This window comes from Salvelinus alpinus, chromosome 27 (assembly GCF_045679555.1).
Source record: "Salvelinus alpinus chromosome 27, SLU_Salpinus.1, whole genome shotgun sequence".
Classification (NCBI taxonomy): Eukaryota; Metazoa; Chordata; class Actinopteri; order Salmoniformes; family Salmonidae; genus Salvelinus; species Salvelinus alpinus.
In genome coordinates this window covers 43,594,915-43,620,587 of record NC_092112.1, presented here as the reverse complement: position 1 = coordinate 43,620,587, position 25,673 = coordinate 43,594,915, and the positions used below count along the sequence as shown (strand labels likewise).

The following is a 25,673-nucleotide window of genomic DNA, read 5'->3' as shown; positions in this document are numbered from 1 at the left end:
CAATAGCTCTGGTAGACATTCCTGCAGTCAGCATGCCAAGTGCACACTCCCTCAAAACTTGAGACATCTGTGGAATTGGTTTTGTGTGACAGAGCTGCACATTTTAGAGTGGCCTTTTATTGTCCCCAGCACAAGGTGCACCTGTGTAATGATCATGCTGTTTAAACAGCTTCTTGATATGCCACACCTGTCAGGTGGATGGATTATCTTGGCAAAGCTGAAATGCTCGCTAACTGGAATGTAAACAAATTTGTGCACAAAATTTGAGAGAAATATGCTTTTTTTTACATATGGAACATTTCTGGGATCTTTTATTTCAGCTCATTAAACATTGGACCAACACTTTACATGTTGCGTTCATATTTTTGTTCAGTCTATTTTATTTCGGATCCCCATTAGCCGTTGCTGAAGCAGCAGCTACTCTTCCAGGGGTCCACACAAAACAAAGAACATGACAAAATACAGAACATCAATAGACAAGAACATGGACTGAACTACACCAATGTAAAAGAACAACAAATGTTGACAATGGAAAAAAGCTAATTGCTAGATAAAGAAATGATGGTCATAAAATGATGCTGCGGCAAATGATTGAGAGGCTATTAGCATTCCCTATCAATAATATATTTGTGTATGTATAATCTGAACAGGCATCCTATATCTGCAGCCTATACCACAGCAGCTGTCTCCCTTTCCCTTATGTGATGGACGTAACCTTAATCAGGATTACCCTGCACAAACATGACAGGTGCAACAACAACACACACACGCACACACACACCAGATGTTGTTTACCTTAAACAACGCCACTTTAATGATGTTTACATATCCTACATTACTCATCTCATATGTATATACTGCCCTATACCATCTACTGCATCTTGCCTATGCCGCACGGCCATCGCTCATCCTTATATTTATATGTACATATTATTATTCATCCCTTACATTTGTGTGTATAAGGTAGTTGTTGTGAATTTGTTCGATTACTTGTTAGATATTACTGCATTTTCGGTACTAGAAGCACAAGCATTTTGCTACACTCGCATTAACATCTGCTAACCATGTGTATGTGACCAATAAGATTTGATTTGATTTGAAATTTGATTTGATTTGATTTATTGGAGGGACAAATAATTAGATGTGAAGTGCTTTCCTGTAGTGGGATTCAATGACAGAAGGAGGTCAGTCCGAGGAGCGAGGAAAGGTCAGGTGGCCTATCAAAAACATTGAAAATACATTGGCATGGCAAAATTGACAGAACATATATTTTGGGCAATATGGGCACTCTTGTGAGAGTAGAGAACTACCAGGTAATGGTTTAGTGAAGAGCTTCTCACATGATTGTTTAGTTGTTTTTCTAATGTCTGCAAGTTTGAGAGGAGAGGAGGTGGTGAAGAGATGAAAGTCAAAATCCTTTCTGTCTTCTTTCTCACACAAGAGAGAGTCGCGATCTTTTCATATTCCATGCATATCTGATAATGCGGTTAAAAGGATTGTTTTGTTGAGGTAACAATGTAAAAAGCACACTTTTCTAAAGAGCCTTTCAAATGGCGCTGCCTGGCAGAAGCAGCTTAATATCACACATCTCCTGTCTGTCAGTTAATGGGCACAGCAGCCATGGTTGTAATGTTATTCTGGGATAAATAGTTTCTGTCCTTCTGGTCCTTTTCTGCTCTCAGATCCCAACAAAATGAGCTCAGCACCATAAGCCTTTAAATCTATATCTGTTGGATTATCCGACAGCGAGCTTCCGCCAAATTTAGTTTAGTTGTGCCTTCGGTCTGTGCTGCAGGACTCTGGAAAGAGAGAACATTTAATAAATGTGTAATATGTCTGTTTGACAGGCTGAGAGAATTCACTGCTCTGTCATTAGAGGACAGTGGTAATGTTTGTTAGGCATAACTGTCTCCTGAGAGAGAGGGTATATGAGAACAGGTTTGTGTGACAGACCTGGGATATCTATAGGTTTAACTATGCTTTGTGGAAAGTAACTCTTTTTGCAGGGGAACAAATAATTACTTTGGAGGTGACTACAACTATTTGAATACAGATCCCAAAAAAGGACCTTTTTAAAACTATATGAATACAGATCTAAGAAAGCAACTACTTAAAAAATACATTTGAATACAGATCTCTGGAAGTTACTACTTTTCGGAAACTATTGGATTGGCTGCCTTCAACTAATGGCAGGGCTAGGGCTGTTGCGGTGGCCGTATTACCTCCACACCGGCAGTCACGAGTCACGACTGCAGTCAAATTCCACGTGACCATTGAGTCAAGTTAATCTCATTTTATGCACTCTGGACATGCATTTATTACCCAACTTGCTAATGACCATCAGGTCGCCAATGGCCTGGTACTCAGGGCTCTATTGTCCCTTTAACCACTCTGACATCAATGCAAATGCAATGGAAAATCACATCAAACACTTCTCATCAAACCAGTGTCGTGCTTTTAAAACTCACCTCGCTGTGATTGATTCATTTGAAGAAAGAAGTACAACAACAGGTTGAAACTGAGCGGAAAACATGGTCGTTGGGTATTTTGTTTCAAGCCAGACAGCGCTTTCTAAGGTGATTCGTTCAAAACACCCATAAGCATATTAGAGTTAATGCATATCCATAGGCCTATATTAGAGCCCAATCCCGAAAAGAAAAAAAACTGATTTCAAATAATGACTGTGTCATTAGAGCCTACAATACATAGCCTAATAGCATATTACGCACGGCAGAAAAACAGTAAAAAAAAACATGGATTTAAGACGTCTTTGGTACATACAGTAATTGGTCTAGCTGTAAAGCGTCTGTGTCTAGCTGGTGAGATGAGTCAGGCGCAGCACAGCAGATATGAGTAATAAAAGCAATTTTCCTCAAATGTATCACAATACACGTCGTATAAATACAAGGCCACAAATACGGACCGCAATACAATAAACAATTACTCACAAACAAACATGGGGGAACAGAGGGTTAAATAATGAACAAGTAATTGGGGGATTGAAACCAGGTGTGTAAGACAAAGACAAAACAAATGGAAAATGAAAAGTGGATCGGCGATGGCTAGAAAGCCGGGTGACATCGCCTGCCGAACGCCGCCCGAACAAGGAGAGGGACCGACTTCGGCGGAAGTCACTGAAGGTGAGAAGGCGGTCGGCGCTCGCCTTCTGCCGCCTCACGGCCCGTTGGGAATGGCCATCTCTGCCCAGGGAATGAATGCCGCCCACTCCCACCGGCCGGTCCTGGCAATATGACCTCAGAAACCTACTCACATCCTGGTTTACTCTCTCCACCTGCCCGTTACTCTCGGGGAGAAAACCTGAGGTGAGGCTGACCGAGACCCCCAGACGTTCCATGAGCGCTCTCCAGACCCTGGACGTGAACTGGGAGTCTCTGATCGGGGTCATGTCCTCAGGCACCCCGTAGTGCCGGAATATATAGGTCATTTTTATATTTTCATAATGATTAGGCTGACACGTTACCTTTAGCTATAGAATGTCTCACCACCGTGCGAACAGATTTCACTTTGTTTCCCAAATTAAGCACTGGATAGCTGCAGCAACAGGGTTGGAGAGCCCATGGCATACATAGTTGGGCCGGAATATCACCTGTCACCCAGCGAGAGGCTGCATGCTGCTCAAACAGTGTTTGATGCGTGGAGTGAAACAAGCCCAGACATTTCTATATGCAATCACATGTGAAAGCAGAGTTTTGATGGTTCCCACTAAAAAGGATCCCAGCTGCTACTATATATATTTCTCAGCTATTATTAAGCACATGCTCTGCCATAAATTGGGAGTAGCCTACCTCGCATGATTGAAAAACGAACTGCGGGAAAGTGGCTTCCATTCACTATTCCAGTGCATACGGATGACATGTATTTTTCACCCTGCCCCTGTTCCTGTCAATTTGATCATGGGCCATTCTAAATCGAAACATATTTTACATATTAGTAAAGACAATATTAAATTGAGAATAGTCTGACGGGTGAAAATATGATCACTTCATGGGAGAACAGCCTGTGCAGCCTGAGGCACGGAACAGTGCAAGCTTTTATTGCGACTTTTTCCCAATCATCAATAGCCTATACGTTGTTGCATCATGCAGCCCATATATGGTTTGATTTCTTAGACATTCTAAGGGTTGTGTCATTCACAACCAAAGTTGCCAAATAACTCTAAATTTAGCAAAATGACCTGTTTCAAATGATCCCTTTTCCACTCAACATAGCCACTTCATATGCACACTTGCTCCGGAATTGGAAAAATATTATTTCTATTTTATTCTGCTAAATTCAATTATATTCTTCTTACTATAAAAAAAATGGCATGGGACTTATAAGCATATCTTGTCAGCTAAATGAACTAGCCTACAGCCTATGGCACGGAGCATAGCCAGATAACATACAGTAGGGTAGGCCAACTCATACTCTGTTCTTCTGAAATAAATGTTTTCATATCATAATGTTTCTTTAGACCTGCCTAAAATAAATAATGGATTTATTGTGATGGTATAGATGTTCCAAAGGCGTGCATCAGTGGCTTGTATGTGTGGAGGCCTGGAGATGCATAACCTGTTTATGTTAATTAATGGCCAATTACCGTGAGACCGGCAGTCATTTGCATGACAATAAGCGGCTGACAAAATGTCATGATCACCACAGCCAAAGGCAGGGCTGTATTTGGGACTGCATGTTGAAGATAGAAATAGAATGAACAGGGGTCACACAATCACCTTGTCACGAATCCTGCCGAAGATGGTGCCTCTTCCTGTTCGGGCGGCGCTCGGCGGTCTTCGTCGCCGGCCTACTAGCTGCCACCGATCCCTTTTTCTGTTTCATTTAGTGTTGTCTGATTAGTTGCACCTGTTTCCTTGTTTAGGTTTTGGTTTTGGGCTATTTAAACCCGGTAGGCCCGCCGGCTTTTGTGCGGGCTTGTTTTTCTGTTATTTGTGTGTGTGATTTCTGTGGATGTTATTTTTTCCCGAACCGTTTCGTCCTGTTGTTTTGGACTGGGTCTTTTAGCATCCGTGTGTGTGGCGTTGACCGAGACTGTTGCTTTGGGAATAAACTATCCACGTATCTACTACCCTGCTCTCTGCGCCTGACTCCTCCACCCACTACGTCTAGAAGTACATGACACACCTATACTATTCCAATCTAACTGACAGTCATATTGGATCTACACAACACATTTCTATGTGAACATTTTGTAAATATCCATTCTCCTGAATGTCCATTTCCCCAGGTGTACATCAAGTCAAAGCAATTAACCAATAATATTTTGTACAGATAAGTATAAATAAGTTGTGACACTCCACTACTGTAGGACTCTTTCAAGATGCCACTGAAACGGTTGAAAGCTGCAATTCATGAAAATACTGCAGAGTAATTCAAAGCCATTTGCAAACATTTTAAACAGCAAGTTGGATGTTCAGCAAAAACAATTTCAAACCTATTTGTCCATCTGAGGGTGTGTTTTTGTTTCAAACACACACTATACCCAGGGATAGTTTACTCAGAATACAAACAATCATAGTTGATTCAAGAAGGCAGGTTTGGAAATATTTAGTTTCCTTTGGACACTTTAGTCATATTGTGACTGTTAGCATTCCAAGTAACACTTAACATTAAACCGTTTTTGTGCCTGTGTAACAATAATTACAAAGTTACTACACATGTATAAGAACTTGATGTCAAGTGTTGCTGTATTACCTTATGTCTCACTCATTATGAAAATATACTTGTTACTCATTTTGAAGCTGCAAAAGTGATCTAGTCTAATGTTGCGGTGATTCTATGTCCTTCGTGTATTTAATTCTAGGCTATAGGCTATATAAGGATTCATATCTAAGAGCCATCCAAGCCATGTGCTAATGATCATATATTTAGACTAATTCAACTAAATCTTGTAGTTTTCAAATACATTTTTATTTGTTTTCAAATAACTTGCATATATTCAAATAACTTCAAATATTATTTGGTTTTCTGAAAGGTAATGTGCATTCGGAACATATTCAGACCCTTTGACTTTTTCCACATTTTGTTACGTTACAGCCTTATTGTAAAATAAATTAAATAAAAACATTTCCTCAGCAATCTACACAAAATACCCCATAATGACGAAGCAAAAACAGGATTTTAGACATTTTTGCAAATGTATTATAAATAAAAAACAGAAATACCTTATTTACATAAGTATTCCTCTTGGAGTTTGCCAAAAGGCACCTAAAAGAATCAAGATTCTCTGGTCTGATGAAACCAAGATTGAACTCTTTGGCCTGAATGCCAAAACTCACGTCTGGAGGTAACCTGGCACCATCCCTATGGTGAAGCATGGTGGTGGCAGTATCATGCTGTGGGGATGTTTTTCAGCGGCAGGGACTGGGAGACTAGTCAGGATCGAGGCAAAGATGAACGGAGCAAAGTACAGAGAGATGCTTGATGAAAACCTGCTCCAGAGCATTCAGGACCTCAGCTGGGGGCGAAGGTTCACCTTCCAACAGGACAACGACCCTAAGCACACAGCCAAGACAATGCAGGAGTGGCTTCAGAACAAGTCTCTGAATGTTGTTGAGTGGCCCAGCCAGAGCCCGCACTTGAACCCGATCTAACATCTCTGGAGAGCCATGAAAATAGCTGTGCAGCGAAGATCCCCATCCAACCTGACAAAGCTTGAGAGGATCTGCGGAGAGGAATGGGAGAAACTCCCCAAATACAGGTGTGCCAAGCTTATAGTGTCATACCCAAGAAGACTCAAGGCTGAAATTGCTGCCAAAGCTGCTTCAACAAAGTACTGAGTAAAGTGTCTGAATACTTATGTAAATGTAATATTTCAGTAGTTTTTTAAATACATTTGCAAAAAAAAAAAAAAAAAATGTTTTCGCTTAGCCATTATGGGTTATTGTGTGTAGATTGATGAGGGGAAAAAACAATTTAATACATTTTAGAATACGGCTGTTGTCACGTCCTGACCATAGTGCTTATGTGTTTTGCTTGTTTTAGTGTTGGTCAGGACGTGAGCTGGGTGGGCATTCTATGTTGTGTGTCTAGTTTGTCTGTTTCTGTGCTCAGCCTAATATGGTTCTCAATCAGCGGCAGCTGTCAATCGTTGTCCCTGATTGAGAATCATATATAGGTGGCTTGTTTTGTGTTGGGGATTTGTGGGTGGTTGTTTTCTGTGTCAGTGTTTGTGCCACACGGGACTGTGACGGTTAGTTCGTTTTGTTATTTTGTAATTGTATATTGTTTTCATGTTATTAAATCATGGAAACTTACCACGCTGTACATTGGTCCTCCGATCCTTCTCGCCTCTCCTCGTCCGATGAGGAGGACGAAATAGACTGCCGTTACAGAACCACCCACCAAACCCGGACCAAGCAGCGTGGCAACGGGCAGCAGCGACAGCAGCAGCGGTACCAGGAGGAATGGACATGGGAGGAAATTCTAGACGGTAAAGGACCCTGGGCAGAGCCAGAGGAGTGTCGCCGCCCCAAAGCGGAGCTGGAGGCAGCAAAAGCAGAGAGGCGGCATTATGAGGCGCTAGCAAGGCAGAGCGGCTGGAAGCCCGAGAGGCTCACCCAAACATTTCTTGGGTGGGGGCTAAAGGGGAGTGTGGCGAAGTCAGGTTGGAGACCTGCGCCAACTTCCCATGCTTACCGTGGAGTGAGAGGGTGTCGTACTGGTCAGACACCGTGTTATGCGCTGGAGCGCACGGTGTCCCCAGTACGCGTGCTTAGCCCAGTGCGGGCTATTCCACCTCGCCGCACTGGTAGGGCTAGGTTGGGCATCGAGCCGGGTGTCATGAAGCCGGCCCAACGCATCTGGTCCCCAGTGCGTCTCCTCGGGCCGGCGTACATGGCACCAGCCTTACAAATGGTGTCCCCGGTTCGCCAGCATAGCCCAGTGCGGGCTAAGCCACCTCGCCGCACTGGCAGGGCTACGGGGACCATTCAACCAGGTAAGGTTGGGCAGGCTCGGTGCTCATGAGCTCGTGTACTCCTTCACGGTCCGGTATATCCGGCGCCACCTTCCCACCCCAGCCCAGTACCATCAGTGCCTACACCACGCACCAGGCTTCCAGTGCGTCTCCAGAGCCCTGTTCCTCCTCCACGCACTCTCCCTGTGGTGCGTGTCTCCAGCCCAGTACCTCCAGTTCCGGCACCACGCACTAAGCCTCCTGTGCGTCTCCAGAGCCCTGTACGCACTGTTCCTGCTCCCCCCACTAGCCTTTAGGTGCGTGTCTCCAGTCCGGTACCACCAGTTCCGGCACCACACACCAGGCCTACTGTGCGCCTCAGCAGGTCAGAGTCGGTCGTCTGCCCAGCGCAGTCTGAGCTGCTTGCCTGCCCAGCGCCGTCTGAGCTGCCTGCCTACCCAGCGCCGTCTGAGCTGCCTGCCTGCCCAGCGCCGTCTGAGCTGCCTGCCTGCCCAGAGCCGCCAGCCAGTCAGGAGCCGCCAGAGCCGCCAGCCAGTCAGGAGCCGCCAGAGCCGCCAGCCAGTCAGGAGCTGCCAGAGCCGCCAGCCAGTCAGGAGCTGACAGAACCGCCAGCCAGTCATGAGCTGCCCTCCAGTCATGAGCTGCCCTCCAGTCATGAGCTGCCCTCCAGTCATGAGCTGCCCTCCAGTCATGAGCTGCCCCTCAGCCCGGAGCTGCCATTCAGTCCGGAGCTGCCCTTCAGTCCGGAGCTGCCTCTCTGTCCGGAGCTGCCCCTCTGTCCTGAGCTACCTCTCTGTCCTGAGCTACCTCTCTGTCCTGAGCTACCTTTCTGTCCTGAGCTACCTCTCTGTCCTGAGCTGTCTCCTCAATTTAGTGGGGACCTTGGTGAGGATTCCTAGGCGTAGGTCGGGGGCGAGGGTTGCCACTCAAAGGACGCTAAGGAGGGGGACAAAGACAATGGTGGCCTCGTCCTGCGCCGGAGCCGCCACCGCGGACAGATGCCCACCCAGACCCTCCCCTTGAGTTTTAGGGGTGCGTTCGGAGTCCGCACCTCAGGAGGGGGGTACTGTCACGTCCTGACCATAGTGCTTATGTGTTTTGCTTGTTTTAGTGTTGGTCAGGACGTGAGCTGGGTGGGCATTCTATGTTGTGTGTCTAGTTTGTCTGTTTCTGTGTTCAGCCTAATATGGTTCTCAATCAGAGGCAGCTGTCAATCATTGTCCCTGATTGAGAATCATATATAGGTGGCTTGTTTTGTGTTGGGGATTTGTGGGTGGTTGTTTTCTGTGTCAGTGTTTGTGCCACACGGGACTGTGACGATTAGTTTGTTTGTTATTTTGTATAGTGTCTTGTTTTCATGTTCATTAAATCATGGAAACTTACCACGCTGCACATTGGTCCTCCGATCCTTCTCGCCTCTCCTCGTCCGAGGAGGAGGAAGAGCTAGATTGCCGTTACAGCTGTAACGTAACCAACTATCGAAAAAGTCAAGGGGTCTGCATACTTTCAGAATGCACTGTAGATGCCTTTTAGTTGAAACTATAAAAACTATATTGGACTACATTTGAAAAGTTGGTATTTTCAAATAAACTACAAAATACTACTACTTTCTGCTCAAGTCTGTTGTGTGTAACAGATGGATACTATCTGCATTAGCAGAGTATCTGAAGTGAACTAGCCTAATGTATAGTCTAACAGGTGGAAAGTCTCAACATTGTGTGTGGTCAAATACACTACGCTTAATTGGGGTAATACTATATCTGTTAATTTAACACTGTGAGCTCAGCACTTAAGCATTGAGACATTCTGTAATGGGTTTAGGTGCTCTTCACCCAAAGATGTCTAAAGTGTTCATACTATAATGTACTCCAGGAAAACGCAGCGGTTACATCACTGTGGCCTGAGCTAGTGTTTAGACACGACGCAATCCCCGATATAAAGCACTTTGTAATAACCATCAGGGTGGCTTGAGTAACAATATACAGAGGCCTAATGTCATGAAGATACAATATCTATGATGTGCTGAGAGAAGAATCAAACCCAATGTGCAGTTCACAATTTATTTACTGAATAAATTTGGACAAAACACCAAAAATCTGTTACATTTTACAATCAGAACATCCGAGGCAGAATTCCCACCATGCACCACTCCCCTCCAAAACAAAAAGACTCCTTGAACATTAGCACCAAATCAGCACTAAATGCAAACATGGGCAGCTCATTCTACGAAACAAAGTAAAAGCAATAGTCAGTTTTAAAAGCGACTCAAAATAGCAAATTTCTGATAAAATGTTCACTTGTGTTTTTACTTTTATAAAAACAAGCTTGTTTTGTTTCACCCTGCTAGGCAGGCGATAGCATTCATAGGGCACATGCCGAGGACTAGTTAATAAAAACACAAATTCAAGTAACATTGAGATACGACAAAACATGTCCACTGATACCCATTCAGAACAGGACAGTTTCACAGGACCTACGCAGGCAGAAGAAAATCAACATGGGCTACTGCAGAACATGTTACTGTGATAGTATCTTTTAATAATTGGTTTCAAGTTCAAAATAAAATATATTAAGGGTGACTGAAGTCGGCATGGGTGGTGGGGGCACAGAAATACTGGCACAAAAGTTTAATTGTTTTTTCTAAAAACTTCGGACAGCCTTTTTCCCATCGCACCTGTCCTGTGTCCAAAATATTGCCTACAATACATACATGTAAAAGGAATCTCTCAAAAAGAAACGAAAAACCCTGCAATGTTTTTTAAAATATATATATATTTATATTTATATAGTTGATGTTACAATTTAAATAAAACGTAACGTTTTCCGTTCCTACAAATGAAAAGCTAAACTTAAATAGAGAAAGCGCATCTAGAGAGGTGAAAACGATCGTTCACTGAGCCTAAACAAATCAAGTGCATTATGCAACTGGTGAAGGCTTAACGAGAGAGAGAGAGGTTACAAATGAAGGTTAAGGAGAAGATATCAAAGCAGCAGTAACAACTGAATGGGATAGCTTAATACAACAAGGTGATATCAGACTTAAAACCTAGCCTTATTAATTAATGATAAATGAATGGTGGTGGAACATAGTTTTATTAAAGAAATGCACACAATAAGTGGGGAAGAGGAATAAGGCTACACAGAAAAAGATGATGAAGCACACAGGTTTCTGAAGACGGGTACGTACAATAATTGAGCGACTATCCGTCTTCTATGTCAGTAAGAGCTTTATAACCTAGGATCAAAGGTCATGTTAGGTAATGAGAGACAAACAATGAGTGAGCAACCAAAAACTGAGGTCATCTGTCCTGATGATTGTTCGAACGGAGTAGGTAGAAGTTGGCCCTAATCACTGGTCCAGGGTCAGATATTGTTTTAATCCTCCTAATAATGGTTTAGGTTTGAGGGTTGGGTTATCTGACCTTAGATCTGTGGTTAGTGGGCAATTTATACCTGGTCGTGTGAAAACTCAGAGGAGTGTAGTAGCAGTTTGACTGACTGACATGTGTCTTGTTCTCCTTGGCTGAGGTCTTGTGTCCCTTCGTGCTTGCTGTAGCGTCACAACATGTCGTATGTATCTACTTTTAAAAGCACTACGAGAAGAAAAAAAAAGATTATGTTTGCTACATTGTTTGCGACTTGCATGTCTAGTGGCGGCAACTCCTCTTAACAGAAGTCCCGACACCGTGATGTTTGTGAGCCATTCACCACCCGGCTCCGCCTCGAGGTTGGTTTTCCATGGAATGGAAAGAAAAAAAGATGGAAACACCTTTTCTGTGAGTGACAATGTTTCACCTGCTAAACAACTAATCTACCGTTAGGCTCTTTCCGAGCGTGTCGCATTTGTTCCGCGTTGTGGGGTAGTCCTCCCTTTGTGCTTCCTGTTTCCTGTCTGCTCAGCTGAAGAACTGATCCAGCTCCTCCTCCATGTTCACCTCGGGCACAGTCTGCTCCTGCTCCCGCTCCCCTCTCCCCTGGACCACAGCGCCACCTGCTGCCCCGGAGGATAAGAACCAGGGGTGCTCCAGGATCTCCCGGGACGTGAGACGCTCTGCAGGCTCCCGGCGGAGGATACTCCGGATCAGACACTTGGCCTTGGGCGTCAGGGTCTCTGGGATGCTGAAGTGGCCCCGGCGGATCTTACTGAACAGGGAGCCGGGTTCTACATCGTGGAAGGGGTAGCGGCCCACCAGGATGGTGTAGAGCATGACGCCCAGGGACCAGACATCGGCCGCCTTGCCCGAGTAGCTGCCGCTGGCGTTGAGGATCTCGGGGCTGACGTAGGCGGGGCAGCCATGTTTGTCTGACAGAGAGTCGTCATGGCCCTCCAGGATGTAGGTGTCTTCTAGGCTCTCCAGCTTCACAAGGCTCCTGGAGGGAGACAAGAACAGACAACAAACAACTATTAATGCCCAGAGTCCTCATTCCACAGGAGGATGAACACAAAATAGATTCTGATAAGAATCATATCTGACCTTTTATATAACCGATGGACAATGACGCATTTTCTCATTTAAATGTAATTGGTCCATAAAATCAAAAGTACATTGTGAGTATAGAAATGCCTCTGCCACACAGTTCTTGATCACTGTAGGCAGTTGCCCTCCTCTAGTGGGATCGCAATGTAATTCACTGTGATGGACATCGCCGATCCATAGCTTTGGACATTAAATCACGCAGAGCACATAATGCCTGGGGCTTACATCTGACATTTCCATTCACAGAGATAAGAGCAGCGCGCCCAGCCAGCCAGCATGCATCAGCCTATTTATAGCCCGGCTGATTCAATAGACCTCTCCAGTCCAAGAATCGCCATTATGGACGACTTCAGTTCAGAGGCCTTGAGCAAGCATGTGGTAAGAAGAGTTTGTAAAATGGGTATAAGATGTATAAATTGAAGGTAAAAGCAGAAGTGTTTATTAGTTTACTCCAATTGGGGGACCGGTGGTAGGGTTTGCGGGGAATAATAATAAAGGTATATTCTTTTAAAAAGTATGTATGTCTATATAGGTATGTGTATGTATATATGTGTTTATGTATGCATGCGTTGTATGGATATATTTACAAAAAGAATATGGGCGATTGGAAAGATGCAGACAATTACATTGATGGAAGCAACATTCTTTCCGCAATATTAAGCTGATCCACCAACAGAAAAAAAAAAAAAAAAAAATTGGATCACGGGAATCAACCCTCAAAAATTTTATATCATCCTCAGTGTATTTTTTACATTTAAAACAGAGAACCATTAAGCCTCGTCTCTTTTCAAAGCAGACCCTCACAGCCATGGTTCTCTGAGATCATAATGAAGGCTTGTTCAGAGGCATCACGACTGATGAGGACTCTGGAGTGGTTCACGGTATACAGACCCCATACACAGATGAGAAAGGGACACTTGTGAGGCTCCACCTAAAGTGGCTCCATCTGTTTGCGTGGAAGTGGGCTCTTAGAGATGCACACACACATATTCCGGGAGAACTGAACACTTCATCCATTGTAGCCCTTTCCTGCAGTTAAATGATCTATTATTAATATTTTTCATAATTACATAATTAATAAACATTTTGGACAATTTGGTACTTTTTCCACCACTGGGTACAGATGTCTTCTTTTTTTAAAGTCCATAACCATGTGTGTAAGGTGTATACTTTGGTTTCAAAGTAGATTTGTTTAGGACTACCAAGAAACACTCTGTGTGACACTGATTTAGCCCACTGCAGTAAAAGGTTAATTAAGGAGAAGAGCAGAGCTGCAGCAGTGGCTAATGCATATTCCAAAAATATCTTCCACTCACATGCACAAGTGCTCAAACACACACCTCCACTGATTTGGGCTTAGGCTTGACTTTGTGTTAATTGCGGGATTTTGTACCGTTCCGCCTCACTTGTTCAGATTTCTTTTGTTCTAGGAGCTTGATTTCAGGTAGGTGAGAGTATGCAACCAATGCATTACCTCAATGGGTCCGATAATAACCTTTATAAGCAGCCCATTTGTAAATGTCACTAAAAGAGCTACCTACAACATACATACCAGCAAACACTCTAGGCAGCCATTAGAATGCTTACATAGCATCTCATGTTAAGCATGACCCCCATAAAGATGTTAAAAATACATTGAAACACGTTGCTGGGTTAAGAGGTCACTGTCTGGTACAGTAAGGACAGTGCTTGTAGGTTGGGTTCTAGATATCCCCTGGCTGATCTTGAATCCCAGCAAGTATGGCCTATAACCATTCCCAGGGGACAGTGAGTGTTGAACTCATGATGACCATGATGACATAAGCAGGTTTCCCAGTCTGTCACCACAGGCTGCAAATACTGTGGCCATATCAACTTACTGGGACACCTATCTCTCTCTCTCTCTTCCTCTCTCCCTTCTCTGGCCTGCCACAAAAGCTCTGGGACTTGGCTTTTGGCCAGGGTGACTCTGAATAGTCTGAAGTGGCGTCCTCTCCGGTCTCCTCATCTCCTTTCCTTCATCTGCACTAATTTGAAAGAGCTGGATAGGCGAAAGCAGATTCCCAGTAGTCTACCGCTGTACTGCTTCGATTTCTTTTTGTTTTGTTTTCATCTCGTGCTAGCTTGTGTTTTCCGATCAGTCCAGATGTAGGAGAGGATACAAGGACAGGAGTAGAGGAAGGAAGCCACTTAGAATTAGATGCACCCCCAGTCCCCACCCCAGTGTCTCTCGTCACCCTCTTGAACCAAGCTCTGCCCCCATCAATCATTCAGCGGAGGGTTTCACATCCCACCCTGTCACATGATTGGTCATGCCATGGCAGCCAAGGTCGTTAGACTGCTATGAAATGAGTGTGGCTCAGCTTCCCTTTTCAATGAGCAGAGCCAGAGGGTGACGCAGTCACACATTCACATAGATAAAGGGCCTCTACTCCACTGTCAGGTTGGAGCAGAATGAGGTCCTAAACAGATCTAGGATCAGCTTACACTTCGCCCAATGTAACCTCAACCATTGGAGGAGAAGACACAAAGCTGACTTGAGTTCAGTGTGTGTCTGGGCTGGGGCATTCAGATAGAGGGCATCCAGTCAGTGCCAGGGCTTCGACAGTCAGTTAAAAAAGCAGCATTAGAATATGTTTTTTTATCACTGTTCTCCTGGATCACTATAGTGATAAATGTGGACAGCCCACCACCAGGGGTCAGTATATACTACAGCCTGCACTAGCTGATGTCGGTGTAGAACCGATTCATTACTCTGTGCCACAGCCTTACATGGTAAATCCCAATGTAATTGAACATCTGTCAGACAAAGCAACTCCTGGCATCTCTGCTTCACTGTTAACCAGCTAGCTGGCTGGGGGTCTAGACTGTATCCAGTCTCCCTGCTTGTCCCCAAACCACATACATGTGTGTGTGCTCCTAGTTATATTGCGTACCTCCAATATGGCGACCTCTGATCTAAATAGAAACTGCTCAACTCCATTATTATGTAACAACTACATTGTTACTGTAGTAATTACAGTGTTAATACACAGTGGAACTTCATGTTAAGAGTTACCGCAGGATTATTTACATTCACATCGATTTACAAAGAGCCCCCCCCCCCCCCCCCCCATCCATCACCCCTCCTCACCCCGCCCTCTTCCTCACCTGTCCTCGTTCCGGAAGACAAACTTCCTCAGCTTGAGGTCCCGGAGGACCACGCCGTTGTCATGGCAATGCGCCACAGCCGAGGCTATCTGACGGAAGAGTCTGGCGGCCTCGTCCTCGCGTAGCTTCTTGCAGGTGCGGACGAAGGAGTGCATGTCTCCGTGGCTCCTCTCGAAGAAGACGTAGGCCCGCTGCTCCCCCAGCAGGATCTCCACCACCTGGTTGATGTGCTCATGTCTGCCCAGGGCGAAGTAGGCTGCCAGGGACTCCTGGTAACGGCCTATCTCAAACACCTGGGCGAGGGAGCAGGGAGAGGGGGTGGGCGGGGAGAAAGAGAGGGAAGGAGTTTAGTATTCAATGGAGATGACAGTCATTGCTCAGCACATTGTGTAGACTAGAACAGATGTGATTGTAGAATAGAGAACCGGGGTAAGCTCTATATTTCTCCAATGTTTCACCTTAATGAATATGCCTACGCCCCCAGGGCTCCAGAACCTTCAGACCAAGGTTCTTTCCATGGGGTGCAACATTTAGATTGCTGCTGCAGATAGAAAGGTAGACACATAGAACTACAGGGTAACCATTCCATATTCTGCATGCATACATTTATATCTGAACGTGAACATTCTGGCAACATTGGCGCTGTCGCCCTCCTTGCATATGCTACAGGCTCCCCCGGTTTCCATAGTAACCCCTCTCCCTCAGTTCTCCACCTTGACTTTCAGCAAGTGCAGGCCCAGGTGAACGAGCCTCTCGACTCAAAGTCGATAAATGGTTAGAAAACAGCAGGCTCTGGCTCACCCCGCCGTGTGTGTGTGCTTCTCAAGGTCTACAATTGTAGCTGGGTTCTACTAATACGCCTAGGCAGTAAACTGTCAATTCTGAGATTACAAATTGATCTTTGATGTTGCTTGGCAACATTCAGTAAAAATGGAGGTCAGATGTATAAATATAGCTCGCTGGCGGTGGCAGTTACAGTGCCAAAGGCCATACTTATCATTCTAGGACTGTGCTCCGATGGGGCCTGTGTGCTTTTAGACTAACTATTTTTCCTATTAATCAGGTCAGGTTGATGACCTTATTTAAGGTTAATCATTTGAATGTACCAAAGGGTACATGTATCCAATGCGCCAATAACCCTAATATACAGTTAAGTCAATAATGTACTTTACAGTGGTGGAAACAGTGGAATTTCATGTGAAGAGTTACCGTAAGGGTATTTACATTCATGTCGATTTACAGTTAAGTCAATAATGTACTGTACAGAGGTGGAAACAAAGGCCAAAAGGTTGCCCAATGCACAAATTGAAGTCCTATCCGACAAGTCGACCACATATCGGATCTTTCAGAACCTCTGGTGATGTGTGTCCTATGAGAAAAACAACAACAAGTTGGAGATTTAACTACATTCATATATATTATATTCATATTGCACTAGAAAAACTGAAACATGATTATATTATACACCCATTTACCGTGGGAAATGGTGGGTCATTTTGGTAGTAAAGAAAAGCGGAGCTCTGTGCTATGTGTCAACCTGGTCTCAGAGCATTTCGTATTATTATGTAAGTAAATAAGTGTCTCCATTTTAGTATGGTACTGTATGTTTCGTATGGTATGTATTCATTTGTGGATGTCCATCACCCGTTTTCTATGCTATGTTATGAATTACAACTCGTATTATATGTTACGAATTTGCAAAACGTACAATATGTTAAGCATTTGCTAAACTCATGATATGTTACAAATTCTAGCTAGGTGGCTAACATTAGCATTAGCTAACAGGGTTAAGGTTAGGGTTAGCTACATGCTAAGTAGTTGCAAAGTAGTAAGTAGTCGCAAATTTTTTTATTTTTTATTTATTTAACCTTGATTTAACTTCTCTAGGGTAGGGGGCAGCATTGGGAATTTTGGATGAAAAGCGTGCCCAAATTAAACTGCCTGCTACTCAGCCATAAAAGTTTGAATATGCATATAATTAGTAGATGTGTATAGAAAACATTCTGAAGTTTCTAAAACCGTTTGAATGATGTCTGTGAGTATAACAGAACTCATATGGCAGGCAAAAACCTGAGAAGAAATCCAACCAGGAAGTGGGAAATCTGAGGTTTGTAGTTTTCAACTCTTTGCCTATCGAATACACAGTGTCTATAGGGTCATATTGCACTTCCTAAGGCTTCCACTAGATGTCAACAGTCTGTAGAACCTTGTTTGATGCTTCTACTGTAAAGTGGGGGTGAATGAGAGGGGATTGAGTCAGAGGTCTGCCAGAGAGCCACGAGCTGACCAGGCGCGTTCACGTGATAGTTAGCTTGCGTTCCATTGCATTTCTGAAGACAAAGGAATTCTCCGGTTGGAACATTATTAAAGATTTATGTTAAAAACATCCTAAAGATTGATTCTATACATCGTTTGACATGTTTCTACGGACTGTAGCGGAATTTTTGACTTTTCGTCTGCACCTAGTGATCGCGCCTCATGAATTTTGATTACTGGGCTAAACGCGCTAACAAAAAGGAGGTATTTGGACATAAATGATGGACATTATCGAACAGAACAAACATTTATTGTGGAACTGGGATTCCTGGGAGTGCATTCTGATGGAGATCATCAAAGGTAAGAGAATATTTATAATGCTATTTCTGACTTCTGTTGACTACACAACATGGCGGATATCTGTTTGGGTTGTTTGGGCTCTGAGCGCTTATTGCATGGTGTGCTTTTTCCGTAAAGTTTTTTTGAAATCTGACACAGCGGTTGCATTAAGGAGAAGTGGATGTAAAATTCCATGCTTAACAGTTGTATCTTTTAGCAATGTTTATTATGAGTATTTCTGTAAATTGACGTGGCTCTCTGCAAAATCACCGGATGTTTTGGAACTACTGAACATAACGCACCAATGTAAACTCAGATTTTTGGATATAAATATGAACTTTACCGAACAAAACATACATGTATTGTGTAACATGAAGTCCTATGAGTGTCATCTGATGAAGATCATCAAAGGTTAGTGATTCATTTTATCTCCATTTCTGCTTTTTGTGACTCCTCTCTTTGGCTGGAAAAATGGCTGTGTTTTTCTGTGACTTGGCTCTGACCTAACATAATCATTTGGTGTGCTTTCGTCGTAAAGCCTTTTTGAAATCGGACACTGTGGCTGGATTTACAACAAGTGTATCTTTAAAATGGTGTAAAGTACTTGTATGTTTGAGGAATTTTTATAATGGGATTTCTGTTGTTTTGAATTTAGCGCCCTGCAGTTTCACTGGCTGTTGACGAGGTGGGACGCTACCGTCCCACATACCCTAGTGAGGTTAACTAGGCAAGCCAGTTATGAACAAATTCCTTTTTACAATGACGGCCTACCCCGACCAAACCCTAACCCGGACGACACTGGACCAATTGTGCGCGCACCCTATGGGACTCCCAACCACAGCCAGTTGTGATACTGCCTGAAATCGAACCAGCATCTGTAGTGTTGCCTCTAGCACTGAGATGCAGTGCCTTACACTGCTGCACCACTCGGGAGACACGAGGGCTAAAATGCTAAATTTGTCACTGATGAGATTCAAACTCGCAACCTTTGGATGGCTAGACATTTGCGTTATACGCCCTACCAACCCCCCTACTGTAGGTTTTGCCATAAGTAACCATCTGTCTTATGTAACCATACCAAACGTAACATTTGTTACTAATTTCAGTTTCCCAGATTTTAATTTACTATATTACGTCTGGTCTATGAGACCAGGCTGCATGCGCAGGAGAATGAGGGAAAACCTCATATTCATTTTTTAACAATGAGGAACAAAGGACTGGGTAGTGCTACACGGGCTATTAGTTTGTGAGAGCAGTTACTAACTGCTTTGTCGACGTTACATCATGCAACCGGACCCACATAGCTCTCGAGACACGCGCGAGCTGAGCTGCCTGCTTGTCTGCCTGCTTTGCACTCCATTCACTTTTCTGTATTTCCAATTCATGCATAAAATATCAGGAGACAAATTTCGCGCCAACACCGGGTATTTATCTATACAGTGCATTGTTTAATTGTGCATGCCCTACTGGACAGTCCGTGGGTAATTTGCATTAAAAAAGGCAACCAGCTAGGCTTGCCCTACAGCTATAAACATGTAACTACTGTATATTTATATATATGTATATCTAAAATAGATGGCTGCATTGTGAGCAAGTTCAGGTTTATTATAGTGCTATAATTCTATTCTACATTCAACTTCCATATGACCCTGGTGGATTGACCAAATATGGTGTTTTATGGTTAGGCTAGTGTGATCTCCTCGAGATGATCGGAATTTGCATGACGTTTGCTACAATATAGGCCCATATCTGCTGCAATCTCTCTATGACTAACGCGACCGTCAATCAACCCAAGGGCCCATACAACTCTTATAGCTCGAATACCCACCTTACATACAAGCTCTTCACCGGTGTGCAGGTGGGCGGCTCTGAAAACGTGGTCCCCCTCCAATGGCTCGAGGAGCAGGTAGTTCCCGATGCAGGAGATACAGTGGGAGGAATCTGGTGTTTCAGGGGGGCTAGGGGATCCTAGGTTAGGACTGAAACTCTGGCTGGATTCTGTTGTCCTCAAGCAAGATAACTCCTCGAATTCGGTTGCTTTGTGCCGTGATCTCCCATAACGCGAGATGTTGATGGGATTTGATCTTTGTATGTTCATCAGGATTCCCTGAAATACTTCCAAACTATCGGGGTTTTTCTTCTCTTCGAAGGCAGGGATGTGTAGCAGCACTTCTTTGGGATGTAAACTTGAGTCAATAGATTGGTTGTTGTGGCCCAATACTTTGTAGCTGCCGTTTAAAAAAATATAAATCTAGATAATATTTTGTGCTACCTTTGCAAGGGCACCTATTACACTATAGTACGTAGACTAGGCTATGTCAAGCTATATATGTACAGCTGGAGGGCTCGTATGCAATACATGCAAAGAAAGAGGCAATTCGAAGATATTTTTTTGCAATATGTGGTCTTTATCTACCAGCTGTAGGACTAAAACAAGATCATTGTTCACTGCCCCATAACGCACGGCAGCCCTTTGCAGAAGAGAGAGTGCTGCATTTGAGCATGAACGCTTTCAGAGTGCGAGAGACAGCAATGCCGATTTGCTACAACCGAAACACTCAAATCCTACCGAATGTCAGCTTTGTAATGACGATTGGACTGCTATATTGAATATTTAGCATAAAACTATCCCGCAGATTAATTGAATTACATGACACGTTTCAGAAAATAGAAACAATGTATCCGTCTAATAGCTTGCAGACTGAGACCATACAAAGTAACCGCGGTTAAAATCGCACCGACGTTGCAAGCTACCGTAGGCTATATATAAAATCAACATTAATTATTGATAGCAAAAGCAATGCTATTGCTTCATAGCTACCAGGCCAGTGTCAGATGGGCCTTGTTCGTTCCACAAATGCAGCGAGCTTCGGGGATTGCCATCGACCAAATATGGAGAGAAAACCATCCAGAATTCGTAGCCCTTTGTTGTGTTCGGAAGTGGATGTCCTTTGCGACGAATTTTAAAAACCGAAGTTACTGTCGTCGACTGTTTCAGCTGCTGGAATTAAGGGATGGCCGACTTTCCCAGGCCTTTCCCTTGATTCAGCAAGACATCCTTTCCGGCCGTGGTGTGTACTTACGTGGCTGGGAAAATCTAGTCCATTCAATGCGAGGTCAGCCGCGCAACACACACCGTGCCTCAGTGCAGGAGCCGACAGCCTGGCGGATAGGCTTCCACACACGCTCTTTCGCTCACACACATACACGCAGACCTGCCAACGACCCGCCTCCCTTACGTCACACACACACACATACAGAGAGGAACCCCATTGGTTTTCCTGCCGATCTTGACACAATGTCTACAGTAATATGCAGCAGTCATGTGAGCTGCATGTACACCCCAGGAATTTAAATGTAGCCTACCCACGGCATGGGAGTGTGGTAAGGCAGGCTACTGTAGCCTACCATATATGCTGCATATGCATTTCCCTCTACAAATGCCATCCATAGAGATACACTATATATACAAAAGTATGTTGACACCCATTCAAATGAGTGGATTCGGCTAGTTCAGCCACACACGTCACTGACAGGGGTATAAAATCGAGCACACAGCCATGAAATCTCCATAGACAAACATTGGCAGTAGGATGGCCTTACTGAAGAGCTCTGTGAATTTCAACGTTGCACCATCGTAGGATGCTACCTTTCCAACAAGTCAGTGTGTAAAATGTCTGCCCTGCTAGAGCTGCCACAGTCAACTGTAAGTGCTGTTATTGTGAAGTGGAAACGTCTAGGAGCAACAATGGCTCAGCCACGAAGTGGTAGGCCACACAAGAACGGGACCGCCGAGAGCTGAAGCGCGTAGCGTATAAAAATCATCTGTCCTCGGGTTACTCACTACCGAGTTCCAAACTGTCTCTGGAAGCAGCGTCAGCCCAATAACTGTTCGTCAGGAGCTTCATGAAATGGGTTTTCACGGCCGAGCAGCTGCACACAAGCCTAAGATCACCATGCGCAATGCCAAGCGTCGGCTGGAGTGATGTAAAGCTCGCTGCCATTGAAGTCTGGAGCAGTAGAAACGCGTTCTCTGGAGTGATGAATCACGCTTCACCATCTGGCTGTCCGACGAATGAATCTGGGTATAGTAGTGCCAACTTTAATGTTTGGTGGAGGAGGAATTATGGTCTGTGGCTGTTTTTCATGGTTCGGGCTAGGCCCCTTAGTTCCAGTGAAGGGAAATCTTAACACTACAGCATACATTCTAGACGATTCTGTGCTTCCAACTTTGTGGCAACAGTTTGGGGAAGGCTCTTTCCTGTTTCAGCATGACAATGCTTCTGTGCATAAAGCGAGGTCCATACAAAAATGGTTTGTCGAGGTTCGGTGTGGAAGAACTTGGCTGGCTTGCACAGAGTCCTGACCTCAACCCAATCGAATACCCTTGGGATGAATTGGAACGCCGACTGTGAGTCAGAACTAATCGCCGAACAACCGTGCCCGACTTCACTAATGCTCTTGTTGCTGAATGGAAGCAATTCCTCGCAGAAATGTTCCAACATCTAGTAGAAAGCCTTCTCAGAAGAGAGGAGGCTGTTATAGCAGCAAAGGGGGGACCAACTCAATTTTATTGGCTTACTGGTGCTCTTTCATGCCGTCCCTAGGAGGAGTGCGTCACTTGAGTGGGTTGAGTCACTGACGTGATCTTCCTGTCTGGGTTGGCGCCGTGGCGGAGATCTTTGTGGGCTATACTCGGCCTTGTCTCAGGATGGTAAGTTGGTGGTTGAAGTATCTCTCTAGTGGTGTGGGGGCTGTGCTTTGGAAAAGTGGGTGGGGTTATATCCTTCCTGTTTGGCCCTGTCCAGGGGTATCATCGGATGGGGCCACAGTGTCTCCTGACCCCTCCTGTCTCAGCCTCCAGTATTTATGCTGCAGTAGTTTATGTGTCGGGGGGGCTAGGGTCAGTTTGTTATATCTGGAGTACTTCTCCTGTCTTATCCGGTGTCCTGTGTGAATTTAAGTATGCTCTCTCTAATTCTCTCTTTCTCTCTTTCTTTCTCTCTCTCGGAGGACGTGAGCCCTAGGACCATGCCTCAGGACTACCTGGCATGATGACTCCTTGCTGTCCCCAGTCCACCTGGCCGTGCTGCTGCTCCAGTTTCAACTGTTCTGCCTGCGGCTATGGAACCCTGACCTGTTCACCGGACGTGCTACCTGTCCCAGACCTGCTGTTTTCAACTCTCTAGAGACAGCAGGAGCGGTAGAGATACTCTTAATGATCGGCTATGAAAAGCCAACTGACATTTACTCCTGAGGTGCTGACTTGCTGCACCCTCGACAACTACTGTGATTATTATTATTTGACCATGCTGGTCATTTATGAACATTTGAACATCTTGGCCATGTTCTGTTTTAATCTCCACCCGGCACAGCCAGAAGAGGACTGGCCACCCCTCATAGCCTGGTTCCTCTCTAGGTTTCTTCCTAGGTTTTGGCCTTTCTAGGGAGTTTTTCCTAGCCACCGTGCTTCTTCACCTGCATTGCTTGCTGTTTGGGGTTTTAGGCTGGGTTTCTGTACAGCACTTTGAGATATCAGCTGATGTAAGAAGGCTATATAAATACATTTGATTTGATTTGATTATTGCCCATGATTTTTTTATTGCCCATGGTCATGTAGTGTATATGGAAACATTATTGTCTAAGCAGTGTAGGTTGACTGTCTGGTAATGCATTACATTAATTAATAATGCATTATTCATAAACTTGTTGTAAGCATGTCATTTGATGCTTATAACATGTAATAAAGCATTACTAATGATCTGTCTATAATAGCCTATATGGTGGTGAGACCTGTGCGTGACATTGGTAGGCCTATGTGTGACCTGGGCCCTCTACTGATGGAAAGAGCAAGGAAGGGGGTGTGAGAGCAAGAATGAGCAATTCCATGTCGGAATGTGGCGCGTTTAAAGGAATGCCTGCAGCTGCATGGGAGGGAGACACAGACAGAAGTGTTCATTTTGCCCCTTTCTTCCCATACATGCTGGCAGCTATAGAACTGCAGTAGGATTCCACACAATATTCCGAGGAAGGATATTCTCATCTCACAGCCATGCCTGACTAAACCCACTCTACATGGTAATACATTTTTCACACAGAGACAGGTCTCTTCTATATTAGTGGTGGTGGTTAATACATGGAGCTTCGGTTGCAATCAAAGGCTTTGTTTGTCCTTCACAGACATCAAAGAGACTATTACCATATAATGAATTTAGATAATATAAATATGTTCTATTTGGTTTTAGTTATCACTGAGAGTTAATGTTATCACTAACCAAATGCTCTTGGAATTTACATGCCTACCCACTCCAACTTCAAACATCCGAGCTATGGCCCAACATACACACGTCCTGCTGGATTTCACCGTAGATTCTGTTAATCCATGACAACAGAGCAGCTGTGCATGAAATAGAAAAATAATCCACAAACACTTTGACCCATTCCCTGGCGGTTTGATCCATTCCTAGAGGAGAAGAGAGGAGTAGAGAGGTGAAAAACCACAAGATTGAAACACATTCGCTCTCTAAACACGTTTGTACTGAGGAGAAATGTCAGGCCTACCCAGCACCTCGGAGCATGTGTGTGAGAGATCTGTCCTCCAAGACTGCAAACATCAGTGAGGATGACTCTTGTCTGAATCAAGTCCCTGGAGCGTCCTTACTCACTACTCAGTCACCACACTAGGAGTAGGAAGATGTTGCCCCTAAGACTTAGACCAGTTTCCCACCCTAAGACGTCCTCCAGTGATATTTGAAATTTTCCTGTTGAAAAGTGAAATCCCAAATGTAAATACAGTAAAGTACACACACTAAAGGGTAAAAATATATTTTTGCGCAAAATAGTATTTTTTTTAGACATAACTGAAAACTTATGAGGAAGAGGAAGAGGAGGAAAGGCCCAACCCCCCCCCCACCTGTGCTATGTCATGACTTACCTGGACCACCTATTGAGATGTGCCTTTTGTTAAGTAAATAGGTGTTAAATGAGATGAAAAGGAGACTGGAGTGCCACTTTAAGATGAGGATTCGGGGAAGGTAAGCTGACCCTAGATCTGTGCCATGAGACCATGGAGGAAGAGGGGAAGAGCGGTTCCGGGGGACTGAGACGTGCTGCCCTGCTCTCTAGACTGTAGAGAGAAGGCATCAGCATGCTTCAGTTCAGCTGGCACCTAGCCGAACCAAACGAATGTGCTCGCATATTTTTTTAAATTTAGCCTTTATTTAACTAGGCAAGTCAGTGAAGAACAAATTCTTATTTACAATGACGGCCTAGGAACTGTGGGTTAACTGCCTTGTTCAGGGGCAGAACAACAGATTTTTACCTTGTCATCTTGGGGATTTGCTCTAGCAACCTTTTGGTTATTGGCCTAACGCTCTAACCACTAGGCTACCGCCCCATCGTTTTAAAAACAAGAAAAAGCGGCAATAGTACTGTTTGTCCATTTTGAGAATAGTCAGAATTAATCTAAGATAACTCAAGAAATGTGTCATTTATTTTTACGTTTTTGCTGAGGAGATCTTCGTTGCGTGATTAAA

At 44.3% G+C, this 25,673-nt stretch overlaps 1 protein-coding gene across 3 annotated transcripts; it reads right to left on the bottom strand.

The window, feature by feature from the left end:
- Positions 1 to 9,982: 9,982 nt before the first annotated feature.
- On the bottom strand, positions 9,983 to 21,343 carry LOC139556617 (tribbles homolog 2-like). Of its 3 annotated transcripts, XM_071370784.1 has the most exons (5): positions 19,967 to 20,102; positions 16,808 to 16,912; positions 16,002 to 16,084; positions 15,544 to 15,836; positions 9,983 to 12,307 (listed from the first exon to the last, which is right to left on the bottom strand). In XM_071370784.1, the coding sequence occupies exons 4-5, from the start codon at positions 15,696 to 15,698 to the stop codon at positions 11,833 to 11,835; spliced, it is 630 nt and encodes a 209-aa protein (XP_071226885.1). In that variant the 5' UTR covers positions 15,699 to 15,836; positions 16,002 to 16,084; positions 16,808 to 16,912; positions 19,967 to 20,102; the 3' UTR covers positions 9,983 to 11,832. The 3 variants fall into 3 exon arrangements, with proteins under 3 accessions (XP_071226885.1, XP_071226884.1, XP_071226886.1); XM_071370783.1 differs by lacking the exons at positions 16,002 to 16,084; positions 16,808 to 16,912 and having other exon boundaries at positions 19,967 to 21,343; XM_071370785.1 differs by lacking the exons at positions 16,002 to 16,084; positions 16,808 to 16,912; positions 19,967 to 20,102 and adding an exon at positions 21,222 to 21,339.
- Positions 21,344 to 25,673: the final 4,330 nt, after the last annotated feature.